Source organism: Barbus barbus (assembly GCF_936440315.1).
Source record: "Barbus barbus genome assembly, chromosome: 18".
Taxonomy (NCBI): Eukaryota; Metazoa; Chordata; class Actinopteri; order Cypriniformes; family Cyprinidae; genus Barbus; species Barbus barbus.
In genome coordinates this window covers 31,152,894-31,176,729 of record NC_136746.1, presented here as the reverse complement: position 1 = coordinate 31,176,729, position 23,836 = coordinate 31,152,894, and the positions used below count along the sequence as shown (strand labels likewise).

Sequence of the window (23,836 nt, the reverse complement as noted above, 5' to 3'; positions counted from 1 at the left end):
GTGTGTGTCTGTGAGAGAGTTTGTGTGTGAGTGAGAGAGAGAGAGTGTGTGTGTGTGTGTGTGTGTGTGTGAGAGAGAGTGTGAGAGAGAGACAGAGTGTGTGGGTGTGTCTGTGAGAGAGTGTGTGTGTGAGTGAGAGAGAGAGAGTGTGTGTGTGTGAGTGTGAAGTGTAATAACGCAGCTCAAGTGTGTGACGTGTGTCAGCGGCTCTTCTCTCTTTCAGATCACTGCAGAGAAACAGACTGAACATGTTACAGGAATAATAACACGCGTGTGGTTTCATGAAGGGCACAGATGCTCTAGCTTCAGTCCTGAGCTTTGATGATTTCTGTGGAGTGTTTCAGTACAGATCCTTTCAAAGCAGCTTCTCACAAATAATCAGGAAAATGTAGAAAATATTCATCAATTACAAACTGCATCAGTTTCAGCTGTAAAGCAGCTCTACAGAAGACAATAGAGTCATTATTCAGATCAATTCAGTTCAGGTTTTGTTCTCCTCTGATAGTCAGTGCAGTTAAATTGATTACTGAATATAAATGGTCTTTCAGAAGTAGTTGGGAATAAATGACCTCCCGCTCTGAGATTCTGCCCGTATTTCTGTGTGATAGACAGTAAAGCAGCATGACAGGCCGTCAGGGGCTTATGGGATATCATTCTGACAGAGGTCACGTCCCCACGGCACCCATTCACAAACAATTCATATCTCACCCATCAGCCTCCTGTGTGCCCTGTTCCTCTTTCCTGCATTTATTCATGATTTTAGTCATGTGATTCAGTGCAGATGCAGTATAATGTGAGTGTGTTCACTGCATGCACTGCCTTTATACACTAGACACTTACTCTCTGTGTGTGTGTGTGTGTGAGAGACTGTCTTATAGTGTGTGTGTGTGTGTGTGTGTGTGTGTGAGAGACTGTCTTATAATGTGTGTGTGTGTGTGTGTGTGTGTGTGTGAGTGTGTGTGAGAGACTGTCTTATAGTGTGTGTGTGTGTGTGTGTGTGTGTGTGTGAGACTGTCTTATAGTGTGTGTGTGAGAGTGTGTGTGTGTGTGTGTGTGAGACTGTCTTATAGTGTGTGTGTGTGTGTGAGAGACTGTCTTATAGTGTGTGTGTGTGTGTGTGTGTGTTTGGGTACAGATTTGTTTCCATAAGTGAATAAGTCTGGTAGCGTTTCACTGGTGATCCTCTGTTGGATTAACAACTCAATAGTTTTGAATAAATCATGACTCAAGTCATAATTCAGAGATCTATATAAAGCAGTATGTCAGTTGTATTTGTAATTCAGTTGTAGTTTGTTTCATGTACATCTGTTGATCTGAAGCAAACCTCACAAAACTGAATATGAAATGAATAGCAGAACATTCTGTGAAAGCTACAAACGAGCAGCTTTTGACATTAATAAGCTAATCATCATAATGTGTGTTTCTGGCTGTCATTCCCAGCATCCTCTCTGTTGTGTGTGAAGAGCAGGAATCACTGATCTAGATTAATCTGTCCTCTAATGATACAGCAGGACCCCGAGGGTCTGTGACGATCTGTCAGGTTCAACGGTTTTCTTTTATGTTTTATTATATTTCAGTTTTGTTTTGTAGTTTGTTAACTATAATAATTCCTGATTCCTATATATATATATATATATATATATATATATATATATATATATATATATATATATATATATATATATATATATATATATATATTCCATAAAAGGCGTTTAGTCTTGGATCTGTGGAGGTTTTCAGTGTGTTTATGAAGCGTTTGAGCAGGCAGTCGTTCGCAGTGCTTCGTTTAGTGGATGATCTCACCGTTCCTCAGCCAGAACACTGCTTTAATCTCTTTATTCATACAGAGCTTCCATGTTTTGCTTGGATCATCCACACTAAAGTGCTTTTGCTTTCACAGTTAATTGATCAGATAGGAAGTGAAGATCATCAGGCTGTTATCAGCTCTCCGCTTCTCCTCTGGAATCTGCCGGCGGTCTGTTTTAGTGTTTGCCGTTTGAAGGCATTATCATTGAGAACTGCAGGAAACGCTTAACCGGGAGATTTAATAGTGGTGTAAAAAGCCAGGAAAAGCCATTTAGTGTTTCGTTCTAAAGGCTAGAGTTGAAATAATTAGTCATGTTCTTTATAGTATCAGTCCAATATACCTATAGAGAGCTGTATGTCCTCAGCCGTGAAGCGCTGGCTGCTGCTCATTGAAGCGGTATGAGGGAAGACTGCATCAGTGTCAGGAGTATATCATCCACCTGTCTGGACCCGTTCATAACTAGAATGATAACTATATCAGCATCCACACTAGCACACAATCATGTTCCGTTTATTAAAAACGCTGCAGTTTTGTCGTCTTTAAATGCTCAAATGCTTAAAGTCAGATGGATTCTGATTGGCTGTCGTTTATCCAGTGGAAACAAATCATCAAACAAAAATCATTGTGGGATTACTATTATTATAGAATTAGAAGGATTATTAAAACTGTATAGTTATCGTTATCATCAGGACCAAATGTGGTGCGCACTAGTTAGCCGGTAACATTTTTATTAATTCTATCAGTGGCTGAAAAGAACAAACAACCATAAATATTAGCATTTTAATTATACTGTTGTTATTAAAAATACTACTAATCATTTTATTATTATTTTATACATTTAAATTATTGTATTATTATGACTTCCTTTACAGTTCAGTAGTATTACACAGTATGGAAGCCCATTTCCAACACTGAATTAAAAAAAAAAGGTAATTGCAACTTTTTATCTTGCAATTCTGACTTTATTCTGAGTTTATGTTTTGCAATTCTGAGAAAAGTTAGAATTGTGAGTTCGTATCACGCTATTGCGATTAAAAAATGTCAGAATTGTGAGAAAGTCACAATGACCTTTTATATTTTTTATTCAGTGGCAGAAACGGGCTTCCATATTATAGTGACAGTTCTTTATTGAATTGTTAAATTTTTATCATTTCATTAAATAATATTAATAATAAAAAAATACTAATGACAAAAAAAAGCAATTCGATTGTTCTCTGTATTTTAATTAAATAATGCACACAAATTGTCATGGCACTCTAGCTGGTTGAAAATTTGCAAAAGTAAATTGAATTAAAATTGAATGATATTTTTGAATTACTTGTACCTTCGTTCAGACATTTGTGGTTCATCCTGCCGTCACAAAATGACTTTTTCCACTTTCACAAGGCCTGAGCCGTAAAGAGACGCTGATGTTTGTTTGTGGAGAGTCAGTGTTTGTTATTGAGATGTTAAATGGAGGAGGTTTTGTGGTGAGACACGAGTTTGGACGCTTCTCATCACTGCAAAATACTGCTGCATGTGATGTGTTTCCTTCAGCTAAACATCTACTGATGCTTTACACCTGTCTGTACTTACACACCATTCTGCTGCTCTTCTGCTCAACTGGAAGCGGTTCCCTTCAATCACCATGTTTATTAGATTAGATTAGATTCAACTTTATTGTCACTGTGCAGAGTACAAGTACAGAGCCAATGAAATGCAGTTAGCATCTAACCAGAAGTGCAAATAACAAAGTATATAAATAGAATTTTAGAACTTTCTGGTCCGAAACAGTGCAGTTGCCGTACCACACTGTGATGCAGTTTGTGAGTATGCTTTCAACAGTGCAACGGTAAAAGTTCAGCAGGATGTGGGGGGACAGGTGAGCTTCCCTTTAAGGAAGTAAAGGCGCTGTCGTGCCTTTTTGATCAGGGTGGAGGTATTGAGGGTCCAGGAGAGATCCTCAGAGAGATGGACACCAAGGAACTTGAAGCTCGCCACACGCTCCACTTCGGCCCCATTAATGTAGATGGGAGTGTGTGTGGTCCTTCTTAGTCCGCCGGTGGTCTACAATCAGCTCTTTGGTCTTCTGGGTGTTGAGTGCAAGGTTATTGTTGGCACACCACGTTGCTAGATGCTTGACCTCATCCCTTTAGGCTGTCTCATCATTGCCGCTGATCAGGCCTACCACCGTGGTGTCATCTGCAAACTTGATTATAGAGTTAGAGCCATATACAGGTATGCAGTCGTGGGTGAAAAGGGAGAAGAGGATTGGGCTCAGCACACAGCCCTGTGGTACCCCAGTGTTTAGGGTGAGGACGGAGGAGGTGTGGTTACTGATCCTAACAGACTGTGGTCTGTTGGTGAGAAAGTCCAGGGTCCAGTTACAGAGGGAGGGGCTGATGCCAAGATCAATGAGCTTGGAGATCAGTGTGGATGGGATAACTGTATTGAAGGCGGAACTGAAATCAATGAATAGCATCCTGACATATGTGTTGGTTCTGTCCAGGTGCGTCAGGGCAGAGTGGAGCGCTGAGGCAATGGCATCCTCAGTTGACCTGTTGGATTTGTAGGCAAACTGGTATGGGTCCAGTGTTTGGTTTGGGCCAAAGAGAGGTTGAAAATGTTGGTGAAGACCTCAGCTAGCTGTTCTGCACAGGCCCTAAGCACTTGGCCAGGGATGCCATGAGGGCTGGCAGCTTTGTGTGAGTTCACCTTACTCAAGGTGGCACACACGTCACTGGTGGAAAGTGTGTTCAGCTTTGATGGGTGGTTCTGTGTTTCCACGATCAAAGCGAGCATAAAAGTAGTTCAGTTCGTCAGGGAGGGTGGCACTGCGGTTTGGGGGTGTACTGTTTGCTGGTTTATAGTCTTTGAGGGCATGGATGCCTGTCCACATGCGCCGAGGGTCGTTGTTTTTAAATCTGTCCTCAATGCGCAGTTTGGAATCGTATTTAGCTGATTGAATTCCCCTCTTCAGATGTGAATGTGTTCTTTATCCAGGTATCTTATGCCTGTTATCCTGAGCAGAAGCTGGAGTATCATCATAAACACATGAATGATGACAGTACACACAGTGAACAATTATGTCTTTATGCGTCTTCTCTGAAGGGCCCCGGGCCCCAGATGTGTCATGTGTAATGAGGTGGTAAAGCAGATTCTGGGTGGCCACACATTTACTGTAACGCTCTTAATGGTTCAAAAGCTTTTAGAGGCGTCTCTGCATTTTACCGCATTTTTACCGCGCTGTTGTGATTACAGCTGGTCACAGATTCCACACGAGACAATAGAGGCTTTATTTGTGGAGACGGACAGATGGATGTGAACGTGTGAAGCGGCTCTTAATGAAAACACGTCCCTCATGACAGAACTCGATGCTCGTTTAGGAGTTTAATGAAGATGAGCCTGTTTCAAGCTGACTTTCGTTCCCTGCTCTTTACTTCTGAGGAGTACATCTGATGCTGCTTTAGAAGATTCTGATTGTTTGACTGTTATGATGAGACTCTGTGATATAAGACAGTTATATCACATTATTCTCAGTTTTGGTTGATATAGTTAATATTTCAATAATTTCTCAAACATTCACATGCTCCCATTCTCTGATGCGGTGTTATTTTATTGTCACAGATACTATTTATGTTTTAGTTTTTATATTTTCTACTTTCATGTTAATTTTAGTTAAAGTTTTCGTAATTGTGTTCTGGGTTTTTGTCATTTTTATTAGTTTTTGTTGTTTTTAAATATGTCGAGACAGTTTTATTTGATTTCAGTTTTAGTTTTCAGTATGTAAAGTTAAACTAAATGAAAATGAGAAATGTTGCCTAGGAAGATAGCTATATAAAGGAAGCTAAATAAAATAAGTTGAAGTTTCTTAATATTTTATTTTATTTCAAGCAACAATTTTTTTAAAATAAATTTTAGTTTTGGTTAACTAATAACCCTGGTCTGAAGTCAGGTAGTGGTCACATGATATGCTAAAAAGACAAAATATTGAATCTCTTTATAAGTGCTTTATTTTAAAATTATTTATTTATTTTATATATACAGTCATGGCCAAAAATATCGGCACCCTTGGTAAATATGATCAAAGAAGGATGTGAAAATTCATCTGCATTGTTAATCCTTTTGATCTTTCATTTAAAAAAATCACAAAAATCTAACCTTTCATTGGATAATAAGAATTTAAAATTGGGGGAAATATCATTATGAAATAAATGTTTTTCTGTAATACACATTGGCCACAATTAACAGCACCCTTTTATTCAATACTTTCTGAAACCTCTATTTGCCAGTTTAACAGCTCTAGATTTTCTCCTATAATACCTGATGAGGTTAGAGAACACCTGACAAGAGATCAGAAACCATTCCTTCATCCAGAATCACTCCAGATCCTTCAGATTCACAGCTCAATGACGGTGCTTCTTCTCTTCAGTTGATCTCACTCATCTTCTACAGGGTTCAGGTCAGAGGACTGGAATGGCCAGCAGAAGCTTGGTTTTGTGCTCAGTGACCCATTTTTGTGTTGTTTTTGAGGTTTGTGTTTGGATTATTGTACCTGTGTTCACCAAACCCATCTTGAGTGTTTGCTGATAAAAAGCTCATTTTTTAGTTTCATCTGACCATAGAAGCCAGTCTCATCTGAAGCTCCAGTCGTGTCTGATAACTGAATATGCTGGAGTTTGTTTTTGGATGAGCTAGGAGATTTTTTCTTGAAATCCTCCCAAACAACATGTGCTGATGTAGGTGCTGTTTGACAATTTATTTTAAGGTTTTCTGACCCTGAGACTCAACTATTTTCTGCAATTCTCCAGCTGTGGTCCTTGGAGAGTCTTGAGCCACTCAAACTCTCCTCCTCGCCGTGCATTAGGACGATATAGACACACGTCCTCTTCCAGGCAGATTCATAAAATTTTTTGTTGATTGGAAATTCTTAATTATTGCCCTGATGGTGGAAATGGGAATTTTCACTGCTCTAGCTCTTTTCTTAAAGTCACTTCACTAATTTGTGAAGCTCAAAAGCTTTTCCTATTTATATTTCTGTGAAACCGGAAGCCATGGCTGGATAATTTCATGTTCATAATCACCCTGGAGTGCTCAAAATTGTGGATATGAATGGGAATATACTTCAGAGATATTTTACAGATATATTTTATTTAATATTTTATTTTAGAGTTTTGTGAATTTTTTAAATAAAACATCAAAAGGATTAACAATGCAGATACATTTTCACAGCCGCTTTTGATCATATTTACCAAGGGTGCCGATATTTTTGGCCATGTATGTATGTATGTATGAATTTATTTTTTCATCAACTCACATTTGAGAATCACTTAAATACATTGTACCAGTAATTCACGTTTATGGGAAAGTATTGACCATTTTTTTAAAGTAATTTTCTATTTTTTTTTTTTATTCTAAAAATTTAGTATATTGTTTTTTTATTTGTGTAAACTGTAATATTACATATGAAAGTGTTATGTAGTGTTAATCCAGATGTTAATGAATAATTCCTGATGTAACTCTGATCGCGTCTCATTGGCAGAGCAGCTGTAACGGTCATTGATCATCGATGCCTCATGAATCCCAGAATCCTTTTGTCACTATAATTGATCAGTCAGTGAGATGAAGCTGACAGGTTGCCACATCATTGACCTTCACAGGACTGGAGCTGATGTTTGACCTGAGTTCTGATGAATTCGCACTCACTCGAGACAAATCATCACTGCTCCTCCACCAGTTGATGTCAAATCAATGACCGTTCTGCCAAAAATATAATTCTGTCATCATTTATTGATCCTCGTGACTCTCTGACTTTATTCATTTAATAGTTTATTCATATGCAAGAACGTTCTGGTCTCGTTTGTTTCTCATGAACCTTCTGTCTGTCTTCACATGTGTTCAATAAAGCAGCTGTTTCCTCCAGTGCTTCCAGTGAAGCCTCTTCTGCTGTCGTGATCGTTTCTGATGGCATTTCATAGTGTTTTACAGGTTGTACAGATAAAGTTTACTTGTTCATGTTTTGAAGTATCAAAAATGACACAAAAGTTCCATACAAGTATGTTAAAAAAGCAAACATAAATGTGGAAGGAGAGCTGCTCTGTATCGGTGTCAGTGTGATCATCAGACGCAGATGGCTGACTCGGCTCGTCTGAATCTGCCTGAAGCTTTTCTTCCACATGCCTGAATAATGCATGGAAGCTTTTACTGGCCCACTTTAAGAGCATCATGGGATGACAAAGAAAAATACAACAAATAAAACATCTTTGACATTCGATACAGACACTGGATGTGTGTTGACATGTAAGACGCTCCGTTATACACCAGATTTAACACGCTTGTCAGTTCAAGCAGCTGAAGACCCAACCCAGCCAACATTCTATCACGGGTCCCGTGTGGGCCCCATATGGGCTGTAAATATGGGCCCTACATGGGTTTGTCCATGGGTTCCATGTGGGTCCCATCTGAAGTAGCCCATATGAATCTCATATGGGGCCTGACTGGGACTAATGTGGGGCCCAACTGGGCAACACATATAAGACCCATATTGGTCCCACTTATGACCCAGCTAACAATCCAAGGTGGGGCCAATATGGGGCCTAGATGGGTTTGTCCGCAGGTTCCACTTGGGCCCTTTATGAATTAGCCCACATAAATCTCATATAGAACCTGAATGGGGCCCAACTGGGCAACATAAGTTTTGAAACCCATATGGCATACACCCAGTATATGTGCCTGTTCTTATGAGGTTTTTTGACGCATCAAGCCTGAACAGTATTTATAATTATCAATTCTAATTTACCTGTGATATAAGAAAAAATAAATGAATAATAAAAGCAAAATCTGTATTTTAGTTAGGTAAATGTCATTTTTTTTGCTTGAATATTCCACTGTTATTAATCTACAAAATCTCAACACATGAAAGGTGTAATTAAAAAAAAAAAAAAAATCAGAAATTAAAATGTAAAAATACAGTATATCAAATACTTTATTATAATTCAGACATTTTCAATAAAACTTGAAGTTTTTGTAAAGTGTTAAACACCAACGTTACCAGTTTAATTTAAAACAGGGTGATACTATCCCAACAGTTGATTTCACATAACCAAACTTATTTAACAATTAAAAAAATATTAATAAAAAAAAAAAAGAAAAAAATCAGTCAAGAAAAGAAAACTAGTGTTACTCCAAACCCATAAGAAATTATTTCATTTTTTAATTCAAGTGGTCTGAAAAGTCATGAATAGACTTTCAATGGAGTGACAGAAATGTCTTAATTTCATAAAAAAAATAAAAAATAAAATAAAAATTGCGTTTGGTCTCATACTGTATCGTGTATCTTATCAGTGTCTGCACTTGCTTGGCCATTTTTTGTGATTAATAGGAAAGTGGGTTCAAGCGCCAGCAGAAGGCAGTGTAATGAAATAGTCTTTAAGAGATGCAGTCTATCAGCGGAAGTTCAAATCAGCTCGTAAGTGTATTTAATTGTCTCAGTGTTTAGCCGTTGCTAGGAAACGCTTATTTTTTTTACTGTGTTGAGAGTTGCTGAAATCGCGTACTGTAGCGGTGACTCTCTGAGCGGCAGGTCCTGTAGCGGTGACTCTCTGAGCGGCAGGTCCTGCAGCGGTGACTCTCTGAGCGGCAGGTCCTGCAGCGGTGACTCTCTGAGCGGCAGGTCCTGCAGCGGTGACTCTCTGAGCGGCAGGTCCTGCAGCGGTGACTCTCTGAGCGGCAGGTCCTGCAGCGGTGACTCTCTGAGCGGCAGGTCCTGCAGCGGTGACTCTCTGAGCGGCAGGTCCTGCAGCGGTGACTCTCTGAGTGGCAGGTCCTGCAGCGGTGACTCTCTGAGCGGCAGGTCCTGTAGCGGCAGGTCCTGTAGCGGTGACTCTCTGAGCGGCAGGTCCTGCAGCGGTGACTCTCTGAGTGGCAGGTCCTGCAGCGGTGACTCTCTGAGCGGCAGGTCCTGTAGCGGCAGGTCCTGTAGCGGTGACTCTCTGAGCGGCAGGTCCTGCAGCGGTGACTCTCTGAGCGGCAGGTCCTGCAGCGGTGACTCTCTGAGCGGCAGGTCCTGCAGCGGTGACTCTCTGAGTGGCAGGTCCTGCAGCGGTGACTCTCTGAGCGGCAGGTCCTGTAGCGGCAGGTCCTGTAGCGGTGACTCTCTGAGCGGCAGGTCCTGCAGCGGTGACTCTCTGAGTGGCAGGTCCTGCAGCGGTGACTCTCTGAGCGGCGGTGACTCTATGAGCGGCAGGTCCTGTAGCGGTGACTCTCTGAGCGGCAGGTCCTGTAGCGGTGACTCTCTGAGCGGCAGGTCCTGTAGCGGTGACTCTCTGAGCGGCAGGTCCTGTAGCGGTGACTCTCTGAGCGGCAGGTCCTGCAGCGGTGACTCTCTGAGCGGCAGGTCCTGCAGCGGTGACTCTCTGAGCGGCAGGTCCTGTAGCGGTGACTCTCTGAGCGGCAGGTCCTGTAGCGGTGACTCTCTGAGCGGCAGGTCCTGTAGCGGTGACTCTCTGAGCGGCAGGTCCTGCAGCGGTGACTCTCTGAGCGGCAGGTCCTGCAGCGGTGACTCTCTGAGCGGCAGGTCCTGCAGCGGTGACTCTCTGAGCGGCAGGTCCTGTAGCGGCAGGTCCTGTAGCGGTGACTCTCTGAGCGGCAGGTCCTGCAGCGGTGACTCTCTGAGTGGCAGGTCCTGCAGCGGTGACTCTCTGAGTGGCAGGTCCTGCAGCGGTGACTCTCTGAGTGGCAGGTCCTGTAGCGGTGACTCTCTGAGCGGCAGGTCCTGTAGCGGTGACTCTCTGAGCGGCAGGTCCTGCAGCGGTGACTCTCTGAGCGGCAGGTCCTGCAGCGGTGACTCTCTGAGCGGCAGGTCCTGCAGCGGTGACTCTCTGAGCGGCAGGTCCTGCAGCGGTGACTCTCTGAGCGGCAGGTCCTGTAGCGGCAGGTCCTGTAGCGGTGACTCTCTGAGCGGCAGGTCCTGCAGCGGTGACTCTCTGAGCGGCAGGTCCTGTAGCGGCAAGTCCTGTAGCGGTGACTCTCTGAGCGGCAGGTCCTGTAGCGGTGACTCTCTGAGCGGCAGGTCCTGTAGCGGCAGGTCCTGTAGCGGTGACTCTCTGAGCGGCAGGTCCTGTAGCAGCAGGTTCTGTAGCGGTGACTCTCTGAGCGGCAGGTCCTGTAGCGGCAGGTCCTGTAGCGGTGACTCTCTGAGCGGCAGGTCCTGTAGCGGTGACTCTCTGAGCGGCAGGTCCTGCAGCGGTGACTCTCTGAGCGGCAGGTCCTGTAGCGGCAGGTCCTGTAGCGGTGACTCTCTGAGCGGCAGGTCCTGTAGCGGCAGGTCCTGTAGCGGCAGGTCCTGTAGCGGTGACTCTCTGAGCGGCAGGTCCTGTAGCGGCAGGTTCTGTAGCGGTGACTCTCTGAGCGGCAGGTCCTGTAGCGGCAGGTCCTGTAGCGGTGACTCTCTGAGCGGCAGGTCCTGTAGCAGCAGGTTCTGTAGCGGTGACTCTCTGAGCAGCAGGTCCTGCAGCGGTGACTCTCTGAGCGGCAGGTCCTGTAGCGGCAGGTCCTGTAGCGGTGACTCTCTGAGCAGCAGGTCCTGCAGCGGTGACTCTCTGAGTGGCAGGTCCTGCAGCGGTGACTCTCTGAGCGGCAGGTCCTGTAGCAATCGATGTATAAAATCATGTATAAATGTGGCTGACATCAATGTATAAATTCATTTATAATCCTTTATAAATTGCTTAAGAGCACTATCAAACTTCTAACTGCAGTACATACACGAAAACGTATACATTACTTTTAAAATACTTAAAAAGATTTGTATGTGTGTGTATTACAGTTTAAAGCGTCTGTTAGAGATTGTCATCTTTTGATATAGTTTATTTTGCTGTATTTTCATATACATGCGTAGCACAGTACTACTCAAAGAAACATGCATGAATGAGAGAGTGAAGTGTTGATGTTAATTAGGCTAGTCATTTAGTCCCAATATGCTGAAAAATAGCTGTGGGCTCATTGAGGTGTTCACGTATGCGCGAGGCGCGCGCACAGAAAGGCCTAAAGAGAACGGTGGTCTCAAAACTGTTTGAAATCCACCCTACCTGGCGTTCGAAAGCAGCATTTGTCCGCTTTTAGGAGCAAGTTATGTCAGATACTTTAAAAACTCAGTATTTTGCCATTCAAACACGGTTATTATAATAAATTGTGTGGAAATTCCGTTTTCCCTCAGATGAAAAAATGGCGGCTAGACGGCCACAAAATGCATCAGTAAAGCATAAAATAAACAACAATTGAGATTCCTACTTCATTAACATCAGGCAAAAAACAAAACTACACCTTACCGTCAACGAAAAATACATGTTTTAAGATTATGCAGACATTTTAGCGAGTACGCGGCCAGAAAAACAAAAATACAACATCATTATTTTAAAGGCTACATTACTTTAAAGGTAATTTATACTGTCAAAACAATGTTTCCAATACTTGCAAACGTGGATAATAAAATCATTTCTTGAAAATATGCATTTTACCTGCTTATTTTCGCTCCGATTGGTCCTCTGTGAACTGATAAAAGTGACTCTGGTCGTGCTGTCGCTCCACTGTGCTTAGAAGAGACTGTATCCTTGCGCCAGAGCGGGAATTTTTTTCTAATATTTAAAATCTTTACAGTTATAAATTTAAATGTACGCGTATTTTCAGTAAAGATCAATGACATATATTATGATATGATACTATGTTAAAAAAAAATCCAAACTAAAAACTGAATGTAACAGGACTACTTTGTCAAGCGGAAGGGGTTGTCAGAAGATCATTTGAGAGTGTAGGTCCTGTTTGAGACCGATATAAGTCCAGAGTTTGGAATTTGTAAAAACAAATAATAAAAAAAATTCTAGAGTTTGTTTGTAATTGTCCCTGCTAAAATGTGCGCAGTAAAAGAAAAGTGCATTTTGATAAATGCACAGGGTACATTGTAATATTGATAATTCACACATTTTCATTTGAAAAAATTAGCTATTTTGATCAGATCCATAAAATATTAAACAGTTATATTTCTTGTTTAAAAAGTGACCATTAACCAAAAGTTTAGAGGTGTAAAGATGTTTTTAAGTGTGAAATCATTTTGCCCACATAGATCCCACGATGGTCCCATATGTTCAAATCTATATGGGTCCCACATTGTGAAAAACATATGGGACCCACATAAATTGCCCATTTTCAGCCCATGCCCACATAGATCCCATGAAGGTCCCATATGTCCAAACCTATATGGGTCCCACATTGTGAAAAACATATGGGACCCACATAAGTTTCCCCATTTTCAGCCTAAGCCCACATAGATCCCATGAAGGTCCCATATGTCCAAACCTATATGGGTCCCACATTGTGAAAAACATATGGGACCCACATAAATTGCCCATTTTCAGCCCATGCCCACATGGAACCCATGCTGCCCGGGTATAACCTACATGGGGCCCACATATCAATGTTGGCTGGGAAGTGCTTAACCAACCCAGAAACAAGCGCTTAACTAACTCAGAAACAAACGCTTAACTCACCCAGAAACAAGTGCTTAACTAACCCAGAAACAAGCGCTTAACTAACCCAGACCCAAGTGCTTAACCAACCCAGAAACAAGCGCTTAACTAACCCAGAAACAAACGCTTAACTAACCCAGAAACAAGTGCTTAACTCACCCAGAAACAAGCGCTTAACTAACCCAGAAACAAGCGCTTAACTAACCCAGACCCAAGTGCTTAACCAACCCAGAAACAAGCGCTTAACTAACCCAGAAACAAACGCTTAACTAACCCAGAAACAAGTGCTTAACTCACCCAGAAACAAGCGCTTAACTAACCCAGACCCAAGTGCTTAACCAACCCAGAAACAAGCGCTAGTAAAGGTGTTGATATATGAATGTTTAGATATTTGTACTGGAAAACACTTGAGTAAGAACATCACGTTATGCAGTGTGTAACTCTTATTTATTCAAATAAATCAATAAATTGATGAATGCATTTCTCCTCTGCCCTAGCTTGTTTAGCAGTCTAGTTTTTACTAATCCTGTCATTGCATGCTGCGAATACTGTGTCTCTGTCAAATTGCTTGTGATTTCTCTTTATTTGTAAGTTGCTTTGGTAAACGTGCAAAATGAATACATGCGAATATAAGATAAAGCACATAATCAAACTCACTGTATCCCAGCATGCATGATGTGATTAGGTCTGTAGATGAGCTCAGAGCTCCTGATGACGATGATGAAGGTTTTGTGTGTGTGTGTGTGCTGACACTCACATACAGTATCTCATGCATCATTAATGAATGCAAACATGCTGTTGGGTTTGATTTGTCTGGGGACGTTTATTCGTCTGATGTGAGTCTAAAGTGTTTTGTTCAGTAGTCTGACTGGCTCTCTGTGTTTCTCTCAGTCTTCATCATCCAGGCGTCTTCGCTTCATTTCTCGGAAGAGCCCCAATCTCAGGACGCGTTACACGGCCGCAGTGCTATCCTGCGCTGTGAGCTCAGCGGCCCGGAGGACATGCGCTACTGGTGGACGCAGGACGGCCGTCGCGTGCAGGACTCGAACCGCCGCTTCCAGGAGGGCAGTAACCTGAAGTTCACGGCGGTGGACCGTCACGCAGACACCGGCAGCTTCCAGTGTGTGGCCTCCAGCAGCTCCACCGGAGAGACCGTGACCTCCGCCAACGCATCCATCAACATCAAATGTGAGCTGCGATTGTGTGTGTCTCTGGAAACCAGGTGTCACGGCCCAGGTTAACAAGAGTACACTTCCATAATGTACCTTAAGTGCTCTATTTCCGCGCAGTAATTTTGTACTTAATATACTAAAAATTATTAATAACTTCTTAAGATAAATGTAAGAATCTAAATTTACTAACTAACCCAGAAACAAACGCTTAACTAACCCAGAAACAAGCGCTTAACTAACCCAGAAACAAGCGCTTAACTAACCCAGAAACAAACGCTTAACTAACCCAGAAACAAGCGCTTAACTAACCCAGAAACAAGCGCTTAACTAACCCAGAAACAAGTGCTTAACTAACCCAGAAACAAACGCTTAACTAACCCAGAAACAAGTGCTTAACTAACCCAGAAACAAGTGCTTAACTAACCCAGAAACAAACGCTTAACTAACCCAGAAACAAGCGCTTAACTAACCCAGAAACAAGTGCTTAACTAACCCAGAAACAAGCGCTTAACTAACCCAGAAACAAGCGCTTAACTAACCCAGAAACAAACGCTTAACTAACCCAGAAACAAGCGCTTAACTAACCCAGAAACAAGTGCTTAACTAACCCAGAAACAAACGCTTAGTGTACTTAACTGTGCTATTTTGGGACACCATGGCCTGGTTTCACAGACAGGGCTTAGGTTAAACCAGGATTAGCCAATAGTTAAATTAGGACATTTAATTGGTTTTTATAAACATGTCTTAGAAAACAACAATACTGGTGTGCATCTTGAGACAAAACAAATGCACTGAAATATTTTAAGATCAGTTAGTGCAAGTTTCTTTCAGTTGAAACAGCGCAGACTTACATTTTAGTCTCAGATTAGGCCTAAGCCTTGTTTGTGAAACTGGGGTATGAATATGAACTATAATGCAGTTTTAACATACTCTCTTTCTATTTAAAAAAATGATTTAGTCAGCACTTGTAGTACTAGTGTATTAAAGACAAGTGCTGACTAAATACATTTTAAATACAGAGATAGTGTGTTAAAAGCACATTTTAGTTCATATTCATGGTGTCCCAAAATAGCACAGTTGAGTACACTTAGATGATCTTAATAATAATTTTTTTAAAATAATAATTTTTAGTATATTAAGTACAAAATTAGTGTGTGGAAATAGAGTACTTTACGTATATTATGGAAGTGTACTTTCTTTGTTTTATAACCTGGGGGCTCTTTAGATGTCATGTTTCACATCATCTCTCTGTCACTGCTGTGATTGGTGTTCATGGCTGATTCTCTCTCTCTCTCTCAAATTCAGTTCAGCTTTATTAGCATGACTGTGTAGCACAATGTTGCCAAAGCATTAACATTTACAGTCAAACCAAACATTATTCAGGCACCAGATATCATTTTTGATATTTTGTACTAGTGGGTGCAGGACACTAGAGTTAATTTATGTAAGAAAGGATAGAAAAATAAAGTAAACTGTGACATATTCTACCCCAAAATCCTTCATACAGTGAACTACAGGATCAAAAATGATTCAGACACTTTGAGCTGAGCATGTTTTGCTGAAGTATTTTTCTTTAATTGCTAATGTGATCTTTTTACACACAGACTGAACACAATGAAGCACTGCTTGGTGATTGGTTGAGCTAAATTGGTTTTATCTAATTGTGTTCTTAAATTTAACATCTGACAGCTATTCAACCCAATTCATTACATACCTTTCTATCAAAGTTATCTGACATTATCAAGATCAGTTTGTTCTGACACAGTTTAACTCTGAGCTCTTCTCATATTTTATTACCATTTTCTCAACTATAGCGAATAAACTGTGATATAATGTGAGAAATGTTGAAGGTGTCTGAATACGTTTTGGTTTGACTATATATAAATAATAAAAAGAAAGAAAAATATAAAAGAACAACATGGATAACAAATAAATCAAATCCATGTAAACAAATGAAAAGCTAAAGTGAGTCAGTTTAACCTTGTTTAACAGCTGACTTTGTGAGTGGCTAACATCTTCTCCAAGTATGAAGGGCATTTTCTCAGTAAATGATGGGATCAGGGCTTCAGATCTGGGGAGAAGTGTTTCCTCACATTGTGATATTTAGGACAAATCAGCAGAAAGTGTTTCTCGTCCTCTATTTGCTGTAGATCAGTGTCTATATTCACTTACATTTAGATTTATTTGGGTGGTTTGTGTTTCAAATTGAGTCATTTTGTCAGCTGTATTTTTTTTTTTTTTTTTTTTTTTTTTTTTTTTTTAGACCTTTAGTCTAATACCCTTTTTTTAGTTTTTCTCATACTTAGTCAACTTGTCAGGTTTTAGTTGAGTAAAAGTCTGGGAGCTTTAGTCTAGTTTTAGTCAGGAAAACACTTTAAAGTCATATTTTAGTCATGCTACATAATGGTTCAACTCATCACAATTATTTTGCGCAACATAATTGTTATTACTGAACAGATTTATTTCTGGATTTTTTTCTTCTCTTTTTTTGTTGTTGAAGAACATAGAGAAATGTTGGGTATAGAGAGTTTTTATTTTTATTCTAGTCATGTTTTGTGTCCTCAGGGCTGGAGAAGGGGCCAATTACGATGAATGAACCCGCCTCAGAGGCGGAGCTAGAGGAGGCTGAGCGAATCGTGCTGCAGTGTCACATTGATGGACATCCACGGTGAGTCCAGCATCTGATTGGACAGTGAAATACAGAGCCCTCCACTAATATTGGCACCCTTGATAAATATGAGCAAAGGCGGCTGTGAAAATAAATCTGCGTTGTTTATCTTTTTGATCTTTCATTCAAAACATCACTAAATTCTAACCTCTCATTGAAGTAAAACAATGGAAAGTGGGGAGAAAATCTCATTGTGAAATAAATGCACTCATTCACTCATTTTCTGTAGGGTTCAGGTCAGAGGACTGGGGTGGCCATGGGAAAAGATTCATTTTGTGCTCAGTGACCCATTTTGTGTTGATTTTGATGTTTGTGTTGGATTATTGTCCTGATGGAAGATCTAAACACGGTCCATTATAAGATTTCTAACAGAGGCAGTCAGGTTTTATCTGTTGGTATTTGAGAATCCATGCTGCCATGTGTTCAGGACCTCTGGCAGAAAAACAGGCCCACAACATTTTAAAGATCCAGTAGTATATTTAACTGTGGACATGGGATAACTTTTTTTTATCCCTGTTTGTACTAAACCCATCTTGAGTGTTTGCTGCTAAAAAGCTCATTTTTTAGTTTCATTTGACCATAGAAGCCAGTCCCATTTGAAGGTCCAGTCTGATAACTGAATATGCTGGAGTTTGTTTTTGGATGAGCTAGGAGAATTTTTCTCGAAACCCTCCCGAACAACATGTGCTGATGTTGGGGCTGTTTGTCCGTTTTTTTTTTTAGGCTTTCTGACCCCAAGACTCTAATCTCTCCAATTCTCCAGCTGTGGTCCTTGTAGAGTCTTTAGCCGCTCAAACTCTCCTCCTCAGCGTGCATTAGGACGATATAGACACACATCCTCTTCCAGACAGCTTCATAACATCTTTAGTTGATGGGAATCTCTTAATTATTGCCCTGATGGTGGAAATGAAGATTTTCAATGCTTTAACTCTTTTCTTACAGCCACTTTCTATTTTGTGATGCTCAACAATCTTGTTCTGCACATCAGAACTATATTCATAGGTTTTACTCCTTGTGACGGATGATTAAGGGGATTTGGGTTTTGTGTTCCTCATATTTATAATCCTGTGGAACAGAAGTCATGGCTGGATAATTTCATGCTCCTAGTCACCCTGGTGGGCTAAAAAATGTAAATATGAATGGGAATATACTTCATATTCGAGATATTTTACTCATAAGAATTTCTAGGGGTGCCAATAATTGTGGCCAACATTCAGTGGAGAAAACATTTATTTCATAATGAGATTTTCTCCCCACTTTCAATTGTTTTACTTCAATAAAAGGTTAGAATTTTGTGAATTTTTTGAGTGAAAGATCAAAAGGATAAACAACGCAGATTTATTTTCACAGCCGCCTTTGCTCATATTTACCAAGGGTGCCAATATTAGTGGAGGGCACTGTATGAGTCTGATCCTCACACAGAACTCCTGCAATATATCAACAGTGAATGATGTAGGTTAAAATGGAAGACCTGTTTCCACCACAAAATAAAAATAGAAAAAAATTCAAAAAGGTAATTGCGACTTAAATTTCCTCACAATTCTGAGTTTTTTCTTGCAATTCAGAATTTATATTTTGCAAACTCAGAATTATGAGATAAAAAGTGTTTTTTTTTTAATTCTGTGACAGAAACTGTCTTCCATAGGTTACAGATGTGTTTCTGATCATAGTCTACTGACAGTCGCTGATTCTGTGTGAAAATATGTTTTTGACCTTTGCAGGCCGAGCAGTAAATGGTTCAAAGATGAAGCTCAGCTGGACAGAAAGGACCGGATCCTGACGCTGACCAACCTCAGCACAGGGGATTCTGGGATATACTCCTGCTGTGCTCAAAATGCTGCTGGAAAAGTGTGCAGTAACAACAACATCACCCTCAATATTTTTGGTAAGATTATAAGGTTTGAATAGACACAAGCTCACGATCTTCTAGATAAGATTCATAGATTATAGTTTAGTTTGACGTGTGAGAAGACGTGCCGTTTATGTAGACTGCATGAGCATGTCGGTGATGCCCACACATGCACACTCAGGTTTTATTGTGTGTGTTCTGCAATGTTTGTCACCTCATGTGTGCAACTAAGCAGAAATGTCAGACACCTGCGCTACTCACGCACACACCTGCAGACAGAATAAAAGCTCTGCTGAAGAATAAAGAGATCAGCTGGAGCATGAAAATTACAAATGAAAGGAGAGAGCGAGAGGAGCGAGGATAAAGAGCTTTAGCAGAAGAATAGTGGGCGGCAGTGAGAGTGTGAGTTTTCACACGCAAACAGACCTCAGCGTGTCTGTCTGACCTAGAGCGTGTCTGTCTGACCTAGAGCATGTCTGTCTGGTCTCTGTCTGGCCTAGAGCGTGTCTGTCTGGCCTAGAGCGTGTCTGTCTGGCCTAGAGCGTGTCTGTCTGGCCTAGAGCGTGTCTGTCTGACCTAGAGCGTGTCTGTCTGGTCTCTGTCTGGCCTAGAGTGTGTCTGTCTGACCTAGAGCGTGTCTGTCTGGTCTCTGTCTGGCCTAGAGCGTGTCTGTCTGACATAGAGCGTGTCTGTCTGACCTAGAGCGTGTCTGTCTGGTCTCTGTCTGGCCTAGAGCGTGTCTGTCTGGCCTAGAGCGTGTCTGTCTGGTCTCTGTCTGGCCTAGAGCGTGTCTGTCTGGCCTAGAGCGTGTCTGTCTGGCCTAGAGCGTGTCTGTCTGGCCTAGAGCGTGTCTGTCTGACCTAGAGCGTGTCTGTCTGGTCTCTGTCTGGCCTAGAGCGTGTCTGTCTGGCCTAGAGCGTGTCTGTCTGGCCTAGAGCGTGTCTTGTCTGGCCTAGAGCGTGTCTTGTCTGGCCTAGAGCGTGTCTGTCTGGCCTAGAGCGTGTCTTGTCTGGCCTAGAGCGTGTCTTGTCTGGCCTAGAGCGTGTCTTGTCTGGCCTAGAGCGTGTCTTGTCTGGCCTAGAGCGTGTCTGTCTGGTCTACAGGGTGGTAAAAAAAATGGTGGCGGGGAAATAGTTAACGTTTATGTAATGTTGAATCAGTAATTGATTAAAACATTATTTTGATTCAGCTTAAAAAGCACATATTAAAAAATATCAACACAACATTAACACAAAGGTGATGTAATCAACATATATTATTGAACTGAGAAGTATTCATTTCATTTAACTTAAAATGACTGTGAGTTTTATTTCATTAGTAACTGTATGTTTATTGAACATGATCACGATTGTAAATGTGACTATAAATCAGTAAAGGTTGGCTTATAGAATCACGTCCTGCAGGAGCACAAGGATGAAATGGAGGGACGTTCAGATGTGTTTCTGTCTGTGGAATGTGGTCTGATCCAGGTGTGCTAAAGGTCAAAGGTCACGTGACACCTGACAGGTGCTGTCAGTGCTGTTAGCAGCTGGCAATAATAGAAGACGAGTGAGTGTGTGTCATGAGATGAAGCGTGACTCTTCTGTCTCTCTGTGTGTGTTCAGATAAGTGGGTTCCCCGTGTGCTGGTGGCTCCGGTGGATCAGGTGGTTTTGTTTAATGAGGAGGCTGTGTTTCACTGTCAGTTCAGAGCCAAGCCGCTGCCGCTGATCGAGTGGTTCCACGACGCAGAACCCGTCGTCAACAAATCACGGTGAGACGCTTCATATCTCTGAATGTTACATCACATGCAGGCTCCAGCTCTTTAGTGTTTCAGTGTTGAGAGGGTAAGAGTGTCTATTATGTCTAAATGTCTATGTCATCTTAAGTGAAATTAAAGTGAAAACAGAAAATATATTTAAAAAATATCTAAACTAAAAGTAAAAATTATTAGAAATTGTATGGACTGTGAGTCTGTTGAATGTAAAGTAGATATAACGATATTATCAATGTCACGATAGCAAAACTGTCATGGTCACATGATGATATGAAACGATAGGTCTTCTGGGCAAACACTGTAGTCTTTAAAATATATTTGTTTTGGGTCATTATGCTTTCACACAGTATCTGTCAAACGAACTCAAACCGAAAGCAATGCTTACTTCCTTCATCAAGTCTATTTTGACTGAGTGTTTCAAAGCAAAGCATACACTTTGTTCAGGCGATCAGCTCGTGATCAAGTGTTTTATAGTGAGCCTGTTTTCACTGAAGCTGGGGTTGTCCTTCAAAATAAAAGCTCTACTGCCGTTTCCGTCTCAATAAAGGCTTCAAGTGCAGCATGAATTACTGACAGCGAGCGGCTTAAATGAGTCCAAATTCAAAATATCTCTTTCAAGTGTAGAAATGAGGAAAAAGTATTGTAATTTTGACTCTCAAAGTGCATTAGATAGAATAATTTAACTTTAAAATGTACACAATTTTCATTTGAATTTGTCTTTTTTTTCTTTTTAAATATCACAATAAATATCATATTGTGGACTTCATATTGCACTAGTATTGTATCGTGAGATTTAGATATTGTTACATTCCTGATGTAAAGCTGTTCAGAACGCCAGACCACCCACAGATAAATGATCATCATGCCATTGAGCCTTTGACTGGTGCATCATGGGTAGTCTGGTGAATGTTTGGGCACGTTCAGCAGTGTTGTTCTGCTTTGATGCGTTTCAATGCGCTAATAACATCCTGCGCTAATCTCAACGCTTTAAAACCTATCCCACAGTGCACTGCAGATCTCTGATCGCTCCAGATTCATACTCCTGACGTCTCATTACAGCTCATTTTTATTGAATTTTTGCAATAAAAGAGCTTCATATATCTTCATATAAGTTTTAAAACTTTTTATTAGTGCTTTTAAATGTTTAATCGTGATTAATCGCATCGCATTTGTTTACATTATGTGTGTGTATATATATATATATATATATATATATATATATTATGTATAAATAAATACACACACATGCATGTATATATGTAAGAAAAATTTTATATTAAATATATTTATATATAATATAAAATATAAGAATATGAATATATAAATTTATAAATGTAAATATTTTCTAAATATATACTGTATGTGTGTATTTTATATATAAATATACACAGTGCACATATAATGTAAACAAAAAATCTGGATGCGATTAATCATTTGACAGCACTACTTTTTTTATTTCAGCTAGTTGCCAAGACAGCATTTCTATTTTCATTTATTTTAAGTCGCAGTATTAAAAAAACTCAAGCTAAATAAACTAAAAATAAAAATGATTAAAATCTATATTAACATGTTTTTAAAAAGATGAATAAAAAAGGCTAAAAACTATTTCTAAAACTTCATCTAAAACTGAAGTGTAAACAAAAAAATAATATATATATATATAAATAACTGTATAGACATTTGTATGACATTTGTATGACAAAAACAAAAAAAATCTAAAACTTAAAATTGAAAGTGAAGTCCGAAAATATAAAAAATCAACTAGTTCAGAATATTAGTATTATTGAGGACTGCTGGTGTTTGAGAGTGACGTCAGGAAGATATGATGATGAATATCTGTTTGATTCTGTCTCCTTTGACTCATGCTTTCAGTTGTTCATCAGCTTAAAGTGTTCATGGAAACTGAACAAACAGAAGCACGTCTTCAGCTGTAAACACACTCAGGGGATTCTGGGATTTGTCTGTTGTGACTGAATCTGAGTGTTAGATCGTTTGATCAGACAGATTGTGTCTGACGCTATAAACACACACCCCTGACCCACATGCGTCGCTTAGCAACAGTAAACAGCTCTAATCAACACTAATCAACAGCTCATTTGTGGCAGAATTCTTTATATTCTGGTTATTAATAAAATTTAAAATGTATTATGTTGCTGCATTCTGTACATTTAAAGTGATTTTACACATTTAATTTTATACTACAGTGATCTTGCCGTGGCTCATTGCTGTAACTAACTGTGTGTGTGTGTGTGTGTGTGTGTGTGTGGCAGGGTTGTGGTGTATGCTAACGGCACACTGCACATCAGTCAGGTGAAGCAGCACAGCACAGGTGTGTATAAATGTGTTGCTCAGTACGGAGAAAACAAACAAGTACATGTGGAGGCAGCGCTCAGGATCGCAGGTGAGAGAACACACACACACACACACACACGTTGGTTTTTGTGGTTTATGGGGACTCTCCATAGGCGTAATGGTTTTTATACTGAACAAACTGTGTGTGCTATTGCCCTACACCAACCCTACACCTAAACTTAGCCCTCACAGGAGACTTTGTGCATTTTTAGATTTACAAAAAAACACCATTTAGTATGTTTTTTAAGCCTTTTGAATTACGGGGACATAGGCAGTGTCCTCATAAACCACCTTCATATTGTAATACCTCTGTCATACCCATGTCATTATACACATTTGTGTCCTCATAAACCACATAAACATGCACACACACACCCGCGCGAACACACACACGCGCGCACACACACACGCGCGCGAACACACACACACGCGCGAACACACACATACACACGCGAACACACACATACACACGCGAACACACACGTGCGCACACACACACACACACACGCGCGCGAACACACACATACACGCGCGAACACACACACACACACACGCGAACACACACACACACACACAGATACACACACTTTCACACACGCACACACACACTCTCTCACACACACACACACTCACACACACACACACACACACACACACAGACTTCAAAAAAATGTTAGAAGTAAATATATATTCAATATAAAAAAACTAATAACTCACTAAAACTGACATAAA

General features: G+C 40.7%; 2 protein-coding genes across 2 annotated transcripts in view; one reads left to right on the top strand and one right to left on the bottom strand.

The window, feature by feature from the left end:
• The window catches only part of LOC306884310 (inactive tyrosine-protein kinase 7-like), an 88,612-nt gene that overhangs the window by 35,168 nt on the left and 29,608 nt on the right, over positions 1–23,836 (top strand). The window contains exons 2-6 of the mRNA XM_079440058.1: positions 14,200–14,496; positions 17,046–17,148; positions 18,870–19,033; positions 20,602–20,749; positions 23,023–23,153. Coding sequence (XP_079296184.1) covers positions 14,200–14,496; positions 17,046–17,148; positions 18,870–19,033; positions 20,602–20,749; positions 23,023–23,153 — 843 coding nt within the window. The remainder of the gene's footprint in view (positions 1–14,199; positions 14,497–17,045; positions 17,149–18,869; positions 19,034–20,601; positions 20,750–23,022; positions 23,154–23,836) is intronic.
• On the bottom strand, positions 8,758–13,052 carry LOC306883823 (uncharacterized protein; the record flags this gene model as incomplete). The annotated part of the gene is made up of 4 exons (XM_079439314.1): positions 8,758–9,374; positions 10,081–11,057; positions 12,304–12,377; positions 13,004–13,052. 4 exons carry the CDS (start codon positions 13,050–13,052, stop codon positions 9,314–9,316), a joined length of 1,161 nt encoding a protein of 386 aa, XP_079295440.1. The 3' UTR covers positions 8,758–9,313.